At 34.6% G+C, this 23090-nt stretch overlaps 1 protein-coding gene and 1 non-coding gene across 4 annotated transcripts in view; both read left to right on the top strand.

The window, feature by feature from the left end:
- The window catches only part of LOC131840704 (serine/threonine-protein kinase minibrain), a 146080-nt gene extending 126634 nt beyond the window's left edge, over positions 1 to 19446 (top strand). For 2 of the 3 annotated variants that reach the window (XM_059188906.1, XM_059188897.1), the window contains exons 4-12: positions 2777 to 2965; positions 4138 to 4285; positions 5208 to 5381; positions 6090 to 6202; positions 11988 to 12197; positions 12849 to 12937; positions 13409 to 13538; positions 14003 to 14144; positions 17812 to 19446. In XM_059188906.1, the coding sequence (XP_059044889.1) occupies positions 2777 to 2965; positions 4138 to 4285; positions 5208 to 5381; positions 6090 to 6202; positions 11988 to 12197; positions 12849 to 12937; positions 13409 to 13538; positions 14003 to 14144; positions 17812 to 17930 (1314 nt within the window). In that variant the 3' untranslated portion in view covers positions 17931 to 19446. Of the gene's footprint in view, positions 1 to 2776; positions 2966 to 4137; positions 4286 to 5207; positions 5382 to 6089; positions 6203 to 11987; positions 12198 to 12848; positions 12938 to 13408; positions 13539 to 14002; positions 14145 to 15639; positions 15732 to 17811 lie in introns of all 3 variants that reach the window. The other variant, XR_009357427.1, reaches the window with a different exon arrangement.
- A 3572-nt stretch (positions 19447 to 23018) lies between these two features.
- On the top strand, positions 23019 to 23090 carry Trnah-gug (transfer RNA histidin (anticodon GUG)). Its single transcript has one exon. It is a non-coding gene; the product is annotated as a tRNA-His (tRNA).

Below are 23090 nucleotides of genomic sequence, written 5' to 3'. Positions count from 1 at the left end.
TGACGACAATACAAAATCGTCCTAAGTTTAAGAACATTTCCACTTGACATCGTTAATCTTTCAGTTACGATGTGAAACGAAACTTCTTAGCAAGTCCTTTCGCGAGTTTGTTCCTTATCATTTCCAGCTTTATTTATATCATGGTAGGAAACTATTCCGCCCACAGAGGACTTGATCTCCTACACTACGACATCGGTGATGCAATGCCGGATCTCTTTGGTTACATTAGTTCGGATGCGATCTTGCTCTACTTTGCACTCTCCGATTTTTATTGACTACGATCAAAATCAACTTTATTGTCGCTCGCATCCAGCCAAGTACTTAGCGGAATGGACTTTTGTAAAAACAAAACACATACATTGCATGCAAGCTAAAATTAATCAACTTGTGGCGATTAAACCTAATGACCAGCAAATGTGCAAACAAATTGAATCAGGCTTCTAATCTGCAATTAACTTGTAATTGGCAGTTGTGCTACCTTAGTTTATCACTTCGAAATCTTTACTGTTAAGGTTACAGTGATCATCGTTTTATGATTGAATTACCAGCACAGATTAGGAGGAAAAAGCAAATTTATGAGTCGTACTTAATGGATAAACTTGTGGAATTCAAGAAAGTCAATTAGTTTTTATAGGCTATTGGATCAGGTGGATATCTGAATTTCATTCTCATAATTTAAATGACTAATATTATGATGAAAGATGGTATTAATTTTTTTTCATATAATTATTCGGAGACATTAATTGTTTCAGCTATATATACTAGCCAAGTAAATATAATTATATTTTGATAGTGTTTACAATAAATCAGATTATAATACAATCCGTGACTATTACCCGAGACGTGTCTGATTTGAATTAAGCCCGCACCAGCTCAATCCGCGGGCTGTATAATGTCACTATACTCTTGTATCTCAGACTTAGTTCATTAGATAGTTATCCGTCAACCGAATTGTGGATCACCTCCCGCTATCAGGTGCGCTGCAAACAAAACGTTGAATAGAGGCCGGGTTAAACATGCACGACGGGTGTACGGGTATAATTAAAGTTTAGGAGACGCTCACGTCGCCCGTTAACCTCGTTATCGGGCGCTGGAAGTGGGTGAGACGCGGTGGGGCGGGAGTCAGGCTCGGGGCAGGGGGGAAACGAGGAAAATCAATGACAGCCGCCGCGCGCCGTCTCTCCCCAGCCCGACGCGCTCATCTCGCGACCACGTGCCGCGGTCACTGGCCTGACTAACCACTCGCGACCACCACAATGATTTGTCTCCAACGATACCGCTCACCATTGATTTATGGTGCTGCGTGTGAACTGACTCCTCATTGTTCCGTTTTAATTATTTCAGAATAGATGAATCAGCTGTCTGAAAATTTACACTCTGGGATAATAGCAGGTGTTTCACCTTTTTTTTTATTTTTGTTTCTTAGTTTATTTTAACGCACAATATTTCCTCAACACTGACCGGCGAGCTGTCATGTACGTAACAAATAGGTGTAGCCTTCCAAAGCCTCCCCAGTTGACGGGGTGCGCTCGGTCGTCTGTAAAATACACTCTCTAATATGTAGGTCGCTGTCAGAAATTTGGGTTATCGTTTGGTCGCGTCGATATGCCACGCTTCCGTACCGCACCGACACATTGCGAATGCCATGCAGTTGCATATAATTGCTGGTTTATCTTTACTTATGTAATAATATATAAGATAGCCACATGGCGCTCCTCTAAAGTATTTACATAGTTGCCCTTATAATTCACTTATCATGTTAATGTATGTATTGTGGCATATAAATTGACAACACCGCTGAATAAATGGCTAGATCAATATACATTATACAGCTCATTCACACGCCACACTCGGTTACCAACAGTCGCAACGCAACAGTGACTCATATCTGGGCGAGTCTCGCGGTGCGATGTAAAAAACCCCGTAGCAATGAACTTCCTATTCCCCAATACATGTGTTCGGCTTTACGTGCTACCTATAGATGTTTTATTATAAGTATATCGCGACCCATCGTCGATCAATGTCAACCGCATATTTGGGTCAACGTCCGTCAGCCGAATTCCTGCGCATCGTCTTCTCTTCATTTCCTACCACGCTTCCTTATGCCTTTATTGTGCCTATACTATTATGTGTGTCTACTGCTCACTGCTTAGTTTGATCATTTGATGATTCATCGTCTACGGATTGTGCTCTCTTCCTTCAACGGATTGTAAATAACGTTTTTGCAAACTCAAAAACTTCGTGTTTAAACTAATAAAAAAATGTTACTTGTGTCAAATTCAAATGTCACACCTATTTAACATGCATAATAATTAGACTTGTCACCTATAAAATGTAAATAAAAAGTTAAACAAATGTACACAATCAATTTAGTTCTTTGGTGTCCCGGCGCCTATATTTATTTTACTTCAGAAAAACTGGGAAACAATAAATCAGCTGTTGATAGAAATGAGGTGTACTGTATCATTATACTAATGTCTTATGTTCAAATACGCAATGCGATCTCTAAAATTAATATCAAGTAGCCCTAAACGAGTGGGCTCATAATTTATTTCTATTTAGTTATTACTAGAAATTAAAACGTAATAGTTTCCCTGTACTACAATTTTGTTAAATATAAACCTTCATCGATAAGCACGATTATACTACTGCAAAAGACTTTATTTTCTGTCATATGGATGATAACATCTCAATATAAAGAAGAATGAAATAGATATTTTGAATATTTTATTACTAATGAGGGCTCTACTAATAGTTCCTTTTCTTTCCATTTCAGGTATATTATGCGAAAAAGAAACGGAGAGCGCAACAATACCTAGGAGAAGACGGCTCGCACAAGAAAGAGAGAAAGCTGTACAACGATGGTTATGATGACGATAACCATGACTACATCATCAAACAGGGCGAGAAGTTCCTCGACCGGTATGAGATCTCATTACCGATTGGAAAGGGATCTTTTGGACAGGTTGGTCACTTTTGTTTATTTGTATAATTATACGCTTGTTAAGGTCACGCAATAACCAACTTTAATCGGTAACGATTTTGACATGTGACAACTTCATTAGAAAAATCCAACACAATATCTGCATATAATATTTGAGGATTTTTTGGGACCAAAACAAAGGGACCACTTTGGGAGAAAAAAAAGAATTTAAAAAATCGGTTAATAATTAAAATTTCAAAGATATTGACGAACATATACGAACATTGAATATACTCTTTTTTTGTATTCATTGAAAATTGGTATATGATTAACGTGGTTAATTAAGTTATCAAATGATAAGGAATGGTTTGATTGTTGTATACAGTTTTGTGGGATACTATCTGGATAGAATAATAATTATCTCACTTATTAACGGTTAGCAACAGCTACGCGTGCGTTTTTGTATCTCTCTGAATTCGTCCTTTCTAATAGATAGCCAATGCTGTTAGCCAATCTATTTTTGGACAAAGTTGTCTGCGTAGAGGTAGTTAACAGTTTTACCTATGTTAACTGCCCAGCAGCTTTATTTTAAGTGCTGTTCAACTGACTTTTGGTTGTACGTTGCAGATTAGGCAATGAAATGATACGATACGAGGTGTTAAAGGAGTCACATAGTAACGTGATGTCCGTGTATATAGATGACGGTTACCACTTACCATTGGGTGGAACACAAGCTTGTTTGCTATTCCAGTTACACACAAAATCCTTAAAAAATATTTAGTCTTTCAAACCAATATTCTTCCAAATTACTTTGGATCATACACTCTATACTTATAGACAATTTATTTATCGTTAAATGAGAACTTGTAATGGTTATTATTAATGAAGGTTTATTTATAACATGTCAGTGATATAATTACCATGCCGGATCATGCAAAGGCAATCCTGTGGTTCATGTCAAAGATATCAATTAGAAGAGACCCTCTTATTTACCCCTTGAGATAAGCATACTATCTATCTGTCACAGGATAATAAGACTGGTCGCAAACTAGCTGTCGTACTTGTATCAGCTCAGGCTGTATTTTCTAATGCGGCATATTATTACTTAATCATATGATACCTCTGAGGGTGTCATCTGAGTGGTTACACAAATCTGTCAAGTATTCGTTTGACGCTAACGAAAAAGTGTTTCTATGTTAAATTTTACGTTACAGGTTGTGAAGGCGTATGACCATGAGGAGCAGTGTCAAGTAGCGATAAAAATAATTAAAAATAAGAAACCCTTCCTAAATCAGGCACAAATAGAAGTCAAGTTACTAGAAATGATGAACAGGGCGGACGCTGAAAATAAGTATTATATAGGTAAGTTATTTACATTGAATGTTAATAATATGAAGACAGATATAATCTGTTAACGTCCGTTACTATTTTAACCAATTTCTCTTAGCCATACTTAATAATATATATAATTATCCAATATAAGAATATAAGTTTATTTGCAAAATACAAATAAGATTTTTTTAACTGATAATCTGTCTAAATATTTTATACTCAAATCATATTTTTATTTGATATTTTCAACGACAATTTCTAATTCAAAACTTAGAACAATATTTATATATATTTAACTATATGTACAATAATATATATAGGTATATGTATCTCTGATATATAAGACCAGACTACCATACTGACAGTCGGCTATGACTAATACTAAAGGTCCGGTTTTTAGTACCAATAATTTACGTAACCCCAAGCGGTTGGCAGAAAACAATAAAGTTATTTCGATGCATGCGACCGAACAAATTAATCTGTTTTAAATTGTTGTAATTTTCATGTATCATGTTATTGGTTACGCAAATTAATAATTGTTTTATTGGCTCGGTCAGTCTTTGCAATTATCCCGGTTTATACCGCTGTAATTTGTCGGCTTTACATGAATATTTTTGCCCATAATACGGTGCAATTGTATGCTAAAATGGTGTAATTAAGGTAATCATGTGATTATTTGCGGAAGTTTATTAGAGATGCATGTTTAAGTAAATAACTTGCACACTGTTACTTTATTGTATGTATGTAATAAGCACGAGCAAGCCTTAAATGTGTCCTTGGCGCACTTTTAGTCCGCCAAAGTTTCCTTTAGTGTGTATCGCAGTGTAATGCGCGTACGCCACGAACGGAAAAGGAGGCGAGTGCAGACGGTTCTCCAAAGCCGCGAACGGACTTATGGAGCGGCTGAAGATGATTGAAATAAGAGTAATGGTTACATTGTGTGTTGTTACAGTGAAACTGAAACGTCACTTTATGTGGCGGAACCACCTGTGCCTAGTGTTCGAGCTGCTCTCGTACAATCTGTACGATCTGCTGCGCAACACCAACTTTCGCGGCGTGTCGCTAAATCTCACGCGCAAGTTTGCGCAACAACTGTGCACCGCGTTATTGTTCCTTAGTCAACCTGGTGAGTCTCTTAACACTGTACTAATTGCATGTCCTATTTTATAATGATAATAATATCTCGGGACAATTCGCACATCGTCGTCTGGTCCCAAGTTATGCAGAGCTTGTGTGATCACAAGCTCTGCATAACTTGTATAGTATCCATCAGGATACTATACAATTAATTTAAATACATATGTAGATTTGTTTTTTTTTTATAAATACATATATAATTTAAATAGAAAACAGAGAGATACTATCGTGTTCATGAGTAAAAATGTACTCTGCGAGGTAACGAAACTAGTGGTAGTTCTAACCCACTAGAACCATCGTCATCTAATATATAAACTCTAACAACACTTCAGAAGACAAGTCAAAGAATTATTTGGTATGATGACTTCGCGCCGTCATCGACATCACACTTCAATTCATCCTCACACTCTGAAACCTAAGTGGTTTCTCACAGTTCGGTTTCACAGAACCTCCCGAAGTGAACAGAATGTTTGAACAGAAGTTCATTTCAAAATCTAAGGATTTCCTATGATTTTTCAAAATACTACAGTATGGGGTTAACCCTAATATACCCTTGGTCTAGAAGGGTATATTAATATAAGTGTATTTATTAAGGTTGTTTGTTAAGGGAATATTAAGATTGTTTATATATTCCACTTTACAACACAAATTTTAAGTATATTCTAAAATGTCTGATTGATATTGTTTTCTCTTACAGAACTAAATATAATTCACTGTGATCTTAAGCCTGAAAATATTCTACTATGTAATCCGAAGAGGTCAGCCATTAAGATTGTAGACTTCGGGAGTTCGTGTCAACTAGGTCAAAGGGTGAGTTGTTATTAGATTTATTAAATTATTCATTAAATGTAAGCGTACTTTAATAATACCTGATTGTGTCTAAGTTAAGACTTATAGCTATAATCCGTCAATGTCACTTCGTTTGCGGTACATGTATAGTATAGATTTACAGGAGTATAGTGACATAGTTTCACCCAGTTTCATGTAATTTTTTGTAGTATTAATAGAGTAGGCAATGGCAGTCTTTTACGTTTCATACTATACTATTTTTGACTGCATACATCGTAGCGCAGTATAAATCAATATTTATATGACCTTATCTGGTGGCTTGCAGATCAGACTTATAAATAAATAATAATTTCTGATTTATAAATGAATATTAATAAAACGCAAGATACTAAAAATTTTGATTATAATTCGTAGATGTATTAAAAATCTTCTGAATGACCTAGATATTAAATTTTTCAATGGGTTATAGTGTATTGTTACATTTCGCAATCGATATCGAATGCGTCAATGGATTTACGTGCAACAAAACAACACTTTCATTCCATTTCATGACGTCAGATTTGGCACAGAGACCTTGGACCTCCCTTGTCGTCATTATTGACGAATGTTTTGTTGTTATTGACGCATTTTGTATACACGTGTTTTCATTTTATAATGAACGAACGTGTAAGCCCATTCAACATGATTGAACATCGTAGCCAAATTTGCACAGTACACGAATAGCATAGTGTTTATCTCTTAATATGAATATTTTTACTAGGGTATTTTGTACAAAGTTGTATTGGTATCTACCTATTTCAGCCGCTTGCTTTGTAAGCAGCGCTTCTGTTGAATGAGAAGATGGGACTGAAATTATTAAGGCAAGGGATTACAAACGTCACATGTTAACATGATGTGCATGGTTACGTTCTTGTATACATTAGGCGACGGTTGCCAGTTACCATTAGATAGATAAAACATTTATTGCAACATTAAACAAATTAGAAATAATACACAAAGTAAAAAAGAAAAAAAAACATACCCAGTTGGCAATAGGAGCTGCCTTAGCTGTTGCTGATATAAGCACAACCTCAATGAGGTTCACCTATACAGCGCTGGTTTTAGTCTGTAGCGTGATGGATTTAGATCACCACTGTAGCGACGTATGATGTGATTCTCGTTACTTAAATTATGTAGTAGTGGGTATACAGGTGTTATCATTGTACTATTATTAAGTTTGTTTGATAGTGTGCTACATGGTATATTTGTTACGCGTACATTTAACGCGGACTGATTTTACACTACAGTTAAAATTAAGTTATATGAATACGTGAACAAAAGCAGAATGAAGTGTTGACAGAAATATTATAAGTAGATGTAAGTCAGTCACCCGTAGGAATTTATACTGATTCAATGACATTAAGTTGTGCCGTTACATACTATTGTCTTATAAACTAGCAACTTATTATTTAAATATTTAGTGGTCAATGAAAGCACTAACTGTAGTTGTTACCGATTTGTTCGATTTAGTTTCAAAAGAACGGTGCAGAATCGGAATTAAAAACGATATTGATATTAAATTCCAGAGTAGACTTCCAGTTGGGCTGACAACCTTTTGTGTCTAGGTATATAAAAAAATCTGTAAGTCTCAGTTCAAAAATTCATTTAATCATTTACAATTTGGTATATTTGGTGTCACAACTGCTAAAAGATTACAGTGATGTTAGGTTTTAATGACTCGCCTATATGATAACATTCCAGTCAGATTCCTAGAATATTATGAGTAAATATTTATATGTTTACTGTTTGGTATGTAATTGAACTTTAAACATAAATATAAGATAAAATGTAACGCACATTTAATAATAAAGTTGCATTCATCCATAATATAACACAAATGGAAATAAATTTAGGACCAAGAATGATAGGGAGAACCACGTGGCATAGCTGTTCATTACCGCTACTGTGAGTTTGAATCTGGCCCATAAAAAATCTGTCTTTTAAATATTTTTTACTCAAACTCATGGCCATTATTATGACAGCGATAAAAAAAAAAATACGAGATATTACTGTAGTTTCGCCTGATATTTCATTGATTTCAAATATTGAGCGAAATGTGGACTGATCAATTGTTGGGTTCATCACTTCATTTACAGTTGACAAAGCCTGTCTACCCAAGGTAGGATAACAGTCAAGATGATATTTTATTATGAATATAGTACCAGCCAGTAGATTTGTTATATTTGTTATCGAGGTTTTCATCATAGGAAAGTAAGTCGAAATATAAAAAAAAAGAAATTTAAACACATTGGAAGTTCTTAAATAATAATATCATGGTAAATATCTCGTTTATATATTGTGTACAATTGTAAATTTACATAGATTTTTAGTTTTGGACCAGACTATAACACTTGCTTTTTATTTGGTCACAACTGTGCTGACATAGAGATATCATAGATATGGCTCCATTGTTAGTTAAGTTTAACTGAAATATTTCGATTTGTAGATCCGACTAGTACACTAATTGCGCAGATAAATCTATCTCATTGGGGGCGTATGATTCAGTGCCGGAGGTGACAGGGGTTATCGACAACTGCGTCTCAAATATTATAATTACTAGCTGACTCCGCTACTTATCTCGAATAATAATAGTTTATGAATCAAATCAAATCAAAATATCACGAAATTATTTATTTATTTATTTACATCGTACTAAGTGAGCTTAACAGTCTCCCAATATGCCCACTTAGGAAGATAATATACAAATACACACAATTATAAACAGTAATTACACAAGAAAAACAAAAGAGAAAAAAAAAACAATAATAATAATAATACCTAATCTCCATTTAACATACTACCTAAATAATCTACTGCCATCCTACGAAACTCCAGCAAATTACAAGTAAATATGTCTAGATCTGGAAAGCGACTAACTACACCGTTGAGTAGACTCAATGCCAGAGAAATAGGAGCCTGTTTGGCCAGCTCTGTTCTTCTCCATGGAACATGAAACAAGTTTCGTCTTCTTGCTTGTACGTAATTATTGGGCGCTCTTATGGACACCGATGTTAATACCGCTTGGTTACATTTTTCACCTCTCATGACTTTGACTACATATTCCATTAATGCAATCTTCCGTCTTACTTCGAGAGTGTCATATCCCACCATCCCCAACAAGAACATAGTAGGATATATATTAGGGTATGTGACTCTATAACCGTACTGCCTTTGATATACATATCGTATAAACTTTTTTTGGAGTTTCTCCACCATGAGTATATATTTTGACTCATGTGGGTTCCAGATAATTGCGTTACTTTCTAGTTTACTGCGTACGAAGACATTATATAGTATTTTAATACTAAGTATGTTGTCTAACTGGTGTGCCTGTCGCAATACAAATCCAAGGGTCCTGAACGCCTGAGTGCATAGTGCACTAATAAGACTTCGGAAAGTAAGATCATCGCTCATCAAAACCCCCAGGTCTCTTATAGACTTTACCCTATTTAGCAATGTATTACCTAACTGATAATTATGCCTATAGGTGTCCACATTCCGACTAAATGTTACAAGTGAACATTTGGTGTCATTGAACATCATGCGATTTTTTTCACACCACTCAAAGATATTGTTTATATCTTTCTGAAGGAGCTCACAATCAGAGAATTTGGTAATTTTAAAAAATAATTTTAAGTCGTCTGCAAACAACAGACAGGACGCCGTAGTGACTACCTCCGGAAAATCATTGATAAATATCAAAAATTCCAAGGGTCCTAAATTACTCCCCTGACTTACCCCGGAATAAGTGTAATATGGCTCAGAGTAGCTCCCATTATACTGCACAAACTGCCTTCGATTGCGAAGGTAGTTGGAGAAAAATTTAATTAACAATGCAGAAAATCCGGCAGCTGAAAGTTTGTGAAGAAGAACGTCGTTGTCTACACTATCGAATGCTTTTTTTATATCGAAATATGCTGCGTCAACCTGGCTGCCACAGTCCACTGCATCCGTGACATATGTCCAAAAGGACAGTAAGTTGGTAGCCGTGGAACGGCCAGGCCGGAAACCATGTTGGCAGTCAGTAAGTCGGTTCTGTAGTTGTTTACTGATTAGAAAATGTAATATACTCTCGAATAATTTACCGAAGGTAGACAATATTGCCACTGGTCTAAAATCGCTTACATCCGACTTAGAATTACCTTTAGGAATGGGAACCACGCGTGAAATTTTCCACACTTCCGGGTAAATATATTTACTGAGACACAAGTTAAAAAGATAACATATTGGTTTTAAAAATACTGACTTACAGTCTTTTACGATATAAGGAGGAATGCCGTCAGGACCGGCTGAACATTTTGCATTGAGTCGTCTGAATGCCAGCTCCACATCATCGAGACTAATGGCGTCGATATGAACGCGCAAACTTTCTGAACCTGCCACCGCAATTGCTTCGTCTGCGTTCAAAATAGGTGGATTGTTTGCATACACAGATCGAAAGTATTGAGCAAACAATTGTGCTCCATCCTCATCAGATAAAGGTTTTCCTTCTGACAATATCACTTCAGACTTTTAACTCGACGTTTGGACGTTATATAACGCCAAAAGGTCGACGGATGGATGTCCCCGTGTCACGTAACTTTTGCATGGCCACTAATCTATGTTATGGTATATGATAGGCATGCATTACTAGTCAGTGTCAGTCGTATAAAGATATTTTTAATATGGGCCATTATTAGGACAAAATAAAAATTGTAGCTCGGTTTTTTTACTCAAAAACAGCATTATATAATATTTACAAGTAAATTAATTACTGTGCTAATAAATAGCAGAATAGCTTTATACGCACACATAGTCATAGTGATCTGATGTTAGTTATGGATAAATTATGACCTTTGTTATCTATTACTTTGTTGTATTCACGTGTCGATCCATTTGTATGTTCTAAGACTGTTATGTTACATTCTAAGACTCTTGTTTTTAATGGGATAATAATATGCTACAATTTAATATGATTAAATGAATATGTAACTATTGGTGAAGATTATTAATTGGTATAGGGTAATTAAATATGATCAGTAACAGGTAAAATTACACCACTCATCTTCCTAAAATAAAATAATATAAATAAAACTAATAGAAAGAAAGACTTCTTAAATCATTCTTAGGATATCATTTTTATTATTAAAATATTAAATTGTAACGAAATTTTTATTAGAATGTAAATATGAAAATTTATTATTATTATTATTATATAGTGTAGAAAATTTCAAGAAATTATGTAATAGATAAATATTATTTGAAATGCCAATAGCCGATATCTTTATCCGATTACCCTGAAGCAACATGGTATATATGTTTGTATTTTATGTTGATAGACGATTATTGCTACTCATTACAGTAAACTGTACAGTAAATTGTACCGTATACTTTTCCAAGAAAATTGTAGTATTTATGAAAATTGTAGTATAGGTCTAGTCCTCAAATTGAAATTTATATTATTCAGTAACAATTTGCATTGTGTTTGAAATCATTGTTATACAGTTTTTGCTGCTAAAAATTCATCAACACTAAAAATACTGTTAAGACAGCTGCTCTTAAAGTTTGCAATTGGGTATTGATATTAAAATAAATATTTGTATGCTTAATTTGAAAGGTATTACAGCGCGGCCTGCGCTAATGTACTCTGGCATAATTTTTTATGTATATATCTATCTGTAATCCAAATAAATATCTAACTTACTTACTAAATGACTTATTCACTTTTGCAATAGAATAAGGTAACGTTAAAAGGTGCAGATATAAATGTTTCTGTGTTTATTTTCAGATATACCAATACATCCAGTCGAGGTTCTACAGGTCGCCGGAGGTGCTTCTCGGTGTGCCGTACGACCTCGCGATAGACATGTGGTCGCTGGGCTGCATACTCGTAGAGATGCACACCGGTGAACCACTGTTCAGCGGGGCGAATGAGCTCGACCAGATGAATAAAATTGTCGAAGTACTGGGCATGCCACCCGATCATTTATTAGATCAGGTGGGTTGTATAAGTTAATGTAATAATGAATATATAAACGTTATTTTTTATTAAATTAGGATATATGTTTTATGATGGTATGATAATGAAATTATGATTCTGCCTCTGCTGAGGTATGAATATACGCTGGTCTGTGTACACTATATACACTAGTGATTGGTATGATCACTAGTAAAGCGTTAAAAGCAGAAGATGGATGAAGGATTTATCACGTTGGTTTCCCAGAGGAATCTTGTGTAGTCCTTTATTAATTACTAGTAATCTTCTTGTTACATACAAGAAGTTTATTTTTGCATAGTATAAATTGAAGTCGCTTGCGCTTGTCTTTTTGCTTAACTCTTTTAAAGTTCGCAACTTTTCTATGCTAATTAAAATTTAATGCAGCTTTTAACAATATGGTAGATGAAGTGATTCAAGAGGAAGTTTTATATGTATAATACATGTACACCAGTGAGAAACCGGGGCGGGTAGTTAGTTACCCTATTGGTTAAACTACCATTAAACTCCTCGTTTAGATTAAAACTATCAAAATGGTGGCAGAATGTGCAAAGATAATGCATAACATAGGGATATAAAAATAAATACAGTTGTAATGACAATATCTTTGTTTATATAATCCGTTACAGTTATACACGGTTATTGTTCTTGCAGGCACACAAGACCAGAAAGTTTTTCGACAAATTACCAGCCTCCGAAGGTGGTGGATACGTATTAAAGAAAGTCAATGGCAAAGATGGAAGGTAAGTTGTAAATAATTTGTTTCTTGTGTATTATGTATAGCTTACATCTTATTAAAAAGATAGATAGATTTTACGGACAAAACTTATTTTTCTGGCCATGGCTAATGTTGTGCTGAACAAAACTCTTATAGGGCAATTTTTATCCGCATGTATACTCACGCGTGGCGCACGTAATGAACATAAATAAACTTATTTACCGTTTGAGTGTGTGTTAGAGTATAAATGAGTTTTTACTCATGTAAAAAAGCCTAAAGATGCCAAGAAAATCGTTGATTTCGATGCCATATGTAGCATACCCTTTCTTGTAAAAATACTGTATCTTTTCAAAAACTTGTCTATTTATATATTCCTGCAGAGCGCTAGATGGCAACTGAGTTTCGCCCCTGGGAATTATGGGACACACGCACAGCGCTCTTACGGTTAATATTTATAAAATATAAACATAGAAATAGAGATGTGTATTTGTTGCAGCGGTTACAGAAAGTACCTAGCGGCGGGCACGCGGCGGCTCCACGACATCCTCGGCGTGGAGGGCGGCGGGCCGGCCGCGCGCCGCCGCAACGAGCCCGGACACTCCGTCTCAGACTATCTCAAGTTCAAGGTACCGCTCTAATACACCTACAATCACAACCACATACATGTATATTCGTTTATCTATATTCAGAATACACGTGTTCTTCATCATAATACTAGCTGCCCCGACAAACGTTATGACATATAACTTTAAATCGCTATTAAAAAGTAGGGGTTGATGGTATAAGGCTGGAAATTTGAGGTTGTATATATTCTTAATGCCATATTATACATATACTAGCTGTCCCGGCAAATGTTGTTTTGCCTTAAAATAAAAAAAAAATTAGGTGTGGACTACCCCTAACATTTAGGGGGATGAAAAATAGATGTTGGCCGATTCTCAGACCTACTCAATACGCTCACAAAATTTCATGAGAATCGGTCAAGCCGTTTCGGAGGAGTATGGGAACGAAAACAGTTTTCGTTCCCATACGAGAATTTTATATATAAGATCAATGATCAATATGAATCAAACTTGCATTGATTTTCCAGGACTTGATCCTCCGTATGCTCGAATACGATCCAAAGCAACGCGTGACGCCGTACTACGCGTTGCAGCATAACTTCTTCAAACGGACAGCAGACGAGTCAACAAACACACAACAGGCGCAAGCGCAGTCGCACCACCAGCACGGTGAGTTCTAGAACGTTCCAAATTTCCCGAAGTACGTCGGTGCAAGGTAAATACGACATTCGTGTCTGTGCATTAGGGCTCAATGTTGAAGTGTAACGCGATGGAGTGTTCAATGATGTGTTCATGATAAAATTATATGAAATTCTTCGTATATTAGAGAAGAATAATATTGAGTTCAGATGAGATTTATAAATGTAACCCAAATCGTGATAATGTAATGTTTTTCACAGACATAAATAATGATTGATTATTATGATTACTATATGCAATAATATAATATCGAATAGACAAGAATCACTTTTATTATTAATTAATATACAATGCAACATTATAATGATATGTCTTATGTCTATTACATCAAATCGATGTATTTTGTTTACCAACCATATCATTGGCATTCCTTAATTTAATAATGAAATATAACAAAATAAAAAAAAAATTGTAAACGAAATTGGTGTTGGAACTATCTCTAATAATTTATATGTAAGACGAACTTATCTTCGAAAAATATGAAGTTTTTTTTGTTTCCAGAGAGAGAAAGTTAATATTGTTTTACGAGATGGAACTATTTCGAGAATAACAATAATAAAACTGGAAAGAATAAATATTAGTATAATCTTCTTTGAAATTAAAATCATTGTTTTTTCCATTGAATAATCTGTTCCAACAAAGTATAGACTTTTATAAGTATGTTTTCAGAATAGCAATAAATTTAGCACGAAAATTATAAAATAATTTTCTTGCCCTGGAAGCAATGTTTGCCTATTAAGGGCCAAACTTTTGTTTTAACATATTCATTACGAGCTTGTGTCGTGTTCTTTGCTAACACATAACGCTTGATCATTTCATATCTACTAATCAACATTACATCTGGTACCTTTACAAATGAAACTTCGTGGAGGTTGTTTATAATTTCACACGTGGTCTTATTTTATTCTTTTTTTATTTTTTTTATTAAAGACACTAAACATTTATTGTGATTGATATTGATTGGAGCAGGGATGATATTTGATTGTTTTGAGTCTGTCTGGAGTCTATAAGAACCATTATTGAACTGAAATGTCTTATTGTTTTATGTACTCGTTTATATGAAATAATGATTTTTTAATCTTTACGAACCTATTTTAGACTACTTTTTTATAATTAACAAATAATGCCAATTTAAATCCGGCTCGAAGGACCAAAGAGTATGGGGAAACAATCCCACCGTTCCGTGATACTGATTGATCGATTGATGCTAATGCTTGATGAGGGGTTGGATGAAATTATGTGATCCTCTGATGGGGGGGTTCCATAAGATTTTTTTAAGTCATCCAAATAATATTCAATCACAATAATTCTGTTCAATATTTTTCTTATACTTTTTATATAATTAAAATCGAAATTTTATATCTCGATTATTAAAATAAGACTAAGTATACACGTACTTAAAACGACTTCCGATTGTAAAGTGGTCCTTATAACATTGTGTATAATGGCGATATTCCCGTGGCAGATGGCCCGTCGGACCCGCGATGACTAGAGCGGTCCGGCGGCCCCGGCCCGCGACACTAACGCCGCTCCATAGTGCCTAACGATTACTGCCAGGTCTGCGTCTTAGATCCTCGCGCTACGCAACTGATTACACGCTCATCACCCGTACACTCTCCAACAACTGCACTGTGAAATAAACCTTATGTCTTATTACATTTATATGTAAAAGGAAATGATTGAATATCAAAATTTTACTTTTTCGTCATAACCATAGATGTAGATTAAAATGGATGTCACATGTTAATTGTTTGACAGAAAGTATGCTCATAAACAATTTAATTGCAAGGTTACGTAATAACAAATTCATTACTGTGTTATTATTTATTAAGTAAATAAAGGGATAATAAAAATTAATAATAATAATTACTTACAATACTAGTAATATATTTTTTAAACACAGAAAAATGATACATTTTGTAAATATTTCCTTAAAAATTATTTAATTTATCTACAATTTTACTGCTATTACGATTGACTTTTTATTGCTATGTAATCGTCTTAATATTATTTAAGTTTTAGAAGCAAATTTAGAGAATGTACAAATTATAAATGTTGTCTTCTAATTAGAACTTACTGTCGATATACTTATAAATATTTATTCAGTGTCATAAGACTTCTAGTTTTTATATAGAATGACATATATGAGATATCTATCTGTGGTCATGATTTTCAGGTTTATTTATTAACGAATTATGTACCTTATTACTATAATTATAAAGTTGTTAATATTTGTGCTCTAATGCCGCACAATTATTCTTTTAATTTAGAACTTAAAACACAGTGCTGTCTGCTGTCATAATATGTAGAGAGACAATGGTTGCGTGTGATTTGCGTGTAAATTCTTGCGTAGTGCATACTTGATCTTATTGTCAGAATGTAACCCCCCCCACTTGTCCAAGGCCCCACCAATCCTGGATGACGAATGCCATGTCCACCGCATGATATCGTTGTTGTTGCATGTATAGTGTTATTTTAAATTTGCAGCTTTTACACTCCAAATGTTTTGTTAATAAGTAAATTACCCAAAATTACATGCCCACTGCTGAACGGTGATATCAGACTAATGTATCCGTCAGACAATTGGCTCATCAACCGAGCCTTTAGTTCATCCGTAAGTTTGTAGTGTCTTCTACATTCTTCATAATTCATCCTGAAAAACTATAAAGATCAAATGACCTTTATAGTTTCTACTGTTTCTTACTCACTCGGTTTAGCCGACAACAGTAGTTACAAAAAAAATTATTGCGCATGTTTATTATTACATAAAATGACATTGATGTTAATAACACACATAAAGTAAAAACATTTTGTCACATTTTTAAAACTTCTGAAATATTAATGAAGTAACTTCATATCTGTTTACTTATGTAGAAATCCTGCTAAAGTCTTAAAATATCTAATTGCTCATATGAAATAAGTGAAAGCTGCAGATTTAAAATGATTTTATTCTAATACCTTTTAATTTAACTGTTGTATATGGTTTATATTTTTATTTCGATAATTATTTCATAAATAGAAATATTTGTTTTATTTCCAACTGCTTGTCAATAACACGGTGTTTTGTACTAGAATTGCTGATTCGTCCCATTTATCAAACAGCTTCGTACATTCATTATTTATTATCATTAATATTATTCCGAAAAAAGTAATGTAATGTATTTAAAAAGTACGATACACATGTTATGGAAGGCGAAGTCGTGTCTATTACACAATTTAGTATACTTTTATAATTTAAGGATTGTAACCCCGTAGTCTTTCACGATTCAACTAACGACGGTTGTCCTAACTTGACTTTTAACGTTGTCATAAATTTTACTATCTCCATACAAGTACATACATTTTACCTTTTGTATCGTAAAAGTAACAATGTTGCCGTTATGATGTAAAAATGAAATTGAAATATATGTATCTATATGGATGGTTTTATAAAAATTTGTGTGTTTTCCTCAAGTAAGAATATAAAAGATACAACTACATATTCAATCTACTCTTATAGTTTTTGTATAACAATAGAATTGGGATCCTTTATACGAGTACCGTTGTAATGATTCGTATTCGCCTTCACTACACTGTGTATTTACGTTTTAAAGATAATGATTGGGGTGATGTATATAACGTGTACTTATACTCACAGTGGGCGGAGCGCGGTTGTGGGGCGGCTCCGAGAGAATGGACGTGGAAGGCGTGCGGAGGGAAGATGACCTTCTGCAGCCTGTCTGCCAACTCCAGCACAGCCCCGTCGCTATACACTAGCGTCACTGGCTCCACTGGCGTCATTGGCGCCACTAGCGTTATTGGCTCCACTAGCGTCGTGCTACAGTATCGCCGTACCAGACAAAGTGACACGCCTGTTAAATTGACGTGTTGTTTCCGAGTACTAACGTAGTGTGGACAGACCTGTTATTGGGCAATTGAAAACAACAGATATTAAGTTTATTCGCCGTTGTTTTAATGTTACGCGCTAGTCAAAATTAATATCTCAGTTTCAAACAGACACTTTAAATATTTGTCCCTAACGAATCGAGTGCTGAATTATTTAGTTGGCAACTAGAATGTCGTCATTTTGTCTATCGGATTAAAAGGTTTCAAAGTCAAGAGTGTACGTTAGTGGCGCGGACGCAAACTACGGCAGATCCACAGGGCGGAACTGTTGGATACAAAGTGACTAATCACCACAGACACTATTGGTGCTTATTAGGACACTGCAATGTATAGTCAATATAAGTGATTTTGTACTTTAGTTGACCGTAATACTAGTGTAATTTGCGACCTACCGAATTTTGAGTTGTAGGCGTAACGGAATGTCAATGAACGGTCGAAAAAATGACAAGTGCTCAAATGAGATAATGGTTGTGTGTGTAACTGTACTGATGGAACCGTGAGTTAGTTAATTACGCAGAGTTGCGTGACGTCGCCGCTAGTGATGGACGTAGGTGGCCGCAGCCGGATCGCAGTAAGAACGCAGCCGGACCGCAGTCGCGTCGCAGGCAGAGAGGCTGCCTTACAGAAATTACACACAAGCGTAACTATTGGTGTAGTTTAAGTAAAATTAAATCACTCTATATTTAGAGGACGGTATAGAAGCGAGTGTAGTGAGTAATTCTAGAGAAATCAAGACACCTCGTTGGACTAGGACTCTAGTACAATCTGTGGCAGGACTTTGGACTGAATCCATATTTATAATTATATATTTTTATTTAATGCGATAAGTCTGACTGTAAAGAAAATATTATGGTGACGATTTTGTTACGTTGTAACATGTATTATTTGTTCTTAATGGCTTCACTTGACAGTACTTAGATACAACATTTGCATTACTTACCTTACAACATTTGCATATGAAATTTAACACATCTGTAATTAAAGGCATGAAAGCTAGGTTTTTTTATTGTTACGCAATGCATATCAAGAACGCAATATGGTAGAAAATAAATAATGTATATAAAGTTTAGGGAAACAATCTAATGAATACAGACTGCAATATAAACTGGATAGTCTAGTGTTTAGTTACGATCTATGCTAGTTAGGCTTTCATTCAGTTATAATTATTATCACAAGCTTTATAATTTTAAAGTGTCAGCAACTGATGACTGAAATATAAAGGGCCAATATTAATTTCTTTTTTACACAAACGATGTAATAGATTTAAGTATGTTTTATGCACAAAAGTGAATTATATTGTCACATCTGGCTTATTTATTTGACTGATTAAAATCCAAATTTTACGTGTAAATTATATGCCCTCGCATTTCAAATTCATTCATATAATAAAGTTAATAAACTCGGATACTTGTGATGAGTATCAAATATTGATTATTTTCTAACTGTTGAATTTATTCCGACGATGTTTAAAACAGAATAGTATTTAGGTAATTCTATAAAACACAAAATATACTAGTAGGTTACGAGAATGTTGAATCATATATAAAAATTTTGGGTATTGAAATAGGGAATTATTAAGGTATATTCCCAATTGTTATATTATTTTGTTCCGCTATAGAATCGATATATTATTGTCATACTACTCATTAAAAGACTTTTTTTATTCTGTCTGTTCTACAGTAGAGAAGAATAGTAGAACGACTGGGAATATACTGATTAATAAAGTGAATTATTGAATTGTTCAACCATTTTGGATTTGAATCTACAATAGGCTAACCTCATTGCAACAGACTGGTGGAAACTTTGTATCGGAGATATTTTGTATAGCATACACTGAATCACTGCCTTATTGTGCCGGAACATTTAATGTGGGCCCGCCACTCGACTAGTACTTTACAAATGCAGGCTGCCTTGTTAGTTAAGTATATTATGAATAATGGTCCACTAGCCCAAATAGGACATAAACTTCTATAAATGTTTAATGGAGTGCTGAATCTAAATACTTTAAAATCTTGCGTCCATCGCCCTATATTTTTAAGGTGTTGGAGCGAGACGATTAGTATAATATAATATTATCGAAGCTAAGTTAATATAACTCGAAGATGGGAAGTAATAGTTCGAGCCTGCATATAAAGTCGCTCGAATGTGGGCCCGACGCTTAGCAACTTTAACCAGAATCTGTGTTTAGTAAAATTTTAATTTTCAATTATTTTAGTTAATTATTGACTGACGTGATTTGGGTCCTGGATAAAGCTGCTGATATGATGATATTGCAACGCAGATTATTTCGTACAGACTGCAAAATGTTGCTGTGAATTTTTGTAAAAACAAAAACCACTATTATTTTTAACATATATTTGTGTGGTCAGTAAATTTGTTACGTTGCATGAAGCACTAAAGTATTTTTCTATATTAATTTCTTATAGTGCCGATAAATGGTTTATTCTATTTCATTGTAGATTTGAATCTATTACTAATCTTGCTGTTCTGTATTATAAATTTTTAAATATCTGTATAATATTTACTGTAATACTTTTCTGCTTCATGAGGTTATAGGATTGTTAGAAGAAATATAAAAAAATATATATAATAGGTATGGAATACATGTTTTATTTCATGATAGAGCAATATCAACCATTGCAATGGCAGGTTTCCTATATTAAACTATTTTCAAACTACAATAATTTATATTGTAATTTTAAACGTTACATTTCTAATATCTCTTATTTTATACTGTTTCTATCATTTATATAATACCATTTGTAACAACTTAAAATTTTTATTATTTCTTTTACTGTACTTTATTTGTTTTATTATAAATATATATATCATAGCCCTTCATGCTCTACGGAAATCTGCCACAACATTGTTATATATCACAATTGGTCGGTGAGCAAGTGATAAACAAATATAAAACACCAACCTACATGAATAGTTCTAAATCCATTACTCAAGAATGGCCCTAGGTGTTTGCGCTTGAGTAAGAGTATGTAATGTACTATACTACTATTTATTTGTACTGTGACAGTATGGGATTATGTGAAGTGTGTGGTGACATGACATGTGCTGGTGTGCGACGCGATGAGCTGTAAAGTGTTTATTTCCTATCGGATTGCCAGTTCGCAGGCACTGTAACAATAAAAGGATAGAGCTTTATGTCACTAAGTTTTGTATTTTAAATCAATAAACGATAGCAATGATATGTGTTTGTTTTATTATTATATCATAATGATTTTTTTTATGGATGATGATGGTATTGTGCTATGACTATCCTAACTGTACACGCTGGCAGCGCAACAACTGAGGATGATAGGATGAAGTGAGGTTATTCTGCCAATAATAGCGAATTCACCAGGAATTGTTATGATATTGTACTCTGGTATAGATGGTGATGATATGGTTTCAAATGCACCAATTGAGGATGATAACATGAAGTGAGGTTAGACTGCCAATAATAACGAATTCACCAGGAATTGTTATGGTATTGTACTCTGGTATAGATGGTGATGATATGGTTTCAAATGCACCAATTGAGGATGATAACATGAAGTGAGGTTAGTCTGCCAATAATAGCGAATTCACCAGGAATTGTTATGATATTGTACTCTGGTATAGATGGTGATGATATGGTTTCAAATGCACCAATTGAGGATGATAACATGAAGTGAGGTTAGACTGCCAATAATAACGAATTCACCAGGAATTGTTATGGTATTGTACTCTGGTATAGATGGTGATGATATGGTTTCAAATGCACCAATTGAGTAGGATGAAGTGAGATTAGTCAGCCAATCGTAGCGAATTTACCAGGAATTGTTATAATATTGTACTCTGGTATTATAGATGGTATGATATGGTTTCAAATGCAGCAGTTGAGGATGATAGGACGAAGTGAACGTCACTTCGTCCTATCATCCTCAACTGCAGTCTGCCAATAAAACGAATTCACCAGGAATTGTTATGATATTGTACTCTGGTACAGATGGTGATGATATAGTTTCAAATGCACCAATTGAAGATGATGGGACGAAGTGAGATTAGACAGCCAATTATATCGAATTTACCAGGATTTCGTACGACATTGGTACTCTGAAAGTATTGATGGTGATATGGTTTCCAATGCACTAATTGTGGATGAATGGATGAGGTTAGTCAGTCCATCGTAGAGTATTCACCAGGATTTGGTATGATACTGGTACTCCGGTAGTCTAAATGGTGGTGATATGGTCTCAAATGGTACTATTACGCCGTAAAGAACGTGGTAAGTAAACATTTTATCAGAGGTAGAGTTTTTTTTAGTGGATGATAATGGAATAATGCACTTGTCTGCGTTGACGGTTTACGCTGGCAGGGCACCAGTGAAGGATGATATGATGAACATGAAGTCAGGTCAGTTAGCCCATCGTGATAAATTCACCGGAAATTTATCGCTATGGCTTCCAGGGAGAACCGCGTGGAAGTCAACCTGACATGGTACATTGTTAGCAATGGGATCATCGTCCACAGGCGATCAGCTTATTTCTAATACCATGTGCCTGAAATGCCATGGAAAAAACAACCCACACATTGTTCTGTACTTACTCTTTGTAACAGATTTTTAGTCCGGTGTAGTATACATTGTTTATAAACAATTGGGCGAATCTTAATGAAATTTGTCATTCCAAAATATTTTAGTAATATTTATATATAAGAACTATTAATTGGTGCCACAAAAAGCATAATAGGCCATAATAGTCAAAATTAAATGCGAATAGAGAGAATTGTTCTATGGTTAATACAAAAAATTCTTAAAAATTGATTGTTATCAAAGGCCACTTATATTTTTACTCAATTTTTCAAAATGTATATGTATGTCTTTATATGTTATATTAATAACATATTCAATTTTGCATTACGGAATGTCGTTTCTAATATGAGAATGCAGTACGTAATTTCAGTGAGTCGCTTAATTCTCCGATAGCCGTGATCGTCTAGTGGTTAGGACCCTACGTTGTGGCCGTAGTAACCCAGGTTCGAATCCTGGTCACGGCA

This window comes from Achroia grisella, unplaced genomic scaffold (genome assembly GCF_030625045.1).
Source record: "Achroia grisella isolate CSIRO2021 unplaced genomic scaffold, CSIRO_AGI_Agris_v1 utg1062, whole genome shotgun sequence".
Taxonomy (NCBI): Eukaryota; Metazoa; Arthropoda; class Insecta; order Lepidoptera; family Pyralidae; genus Achroia; species Achroia grisella.
The sequence above is the reverse complement of the archived record's forward strand: the minus strand, read 5'-3'. Positions and strand labels throughout refer to the sequence as shown.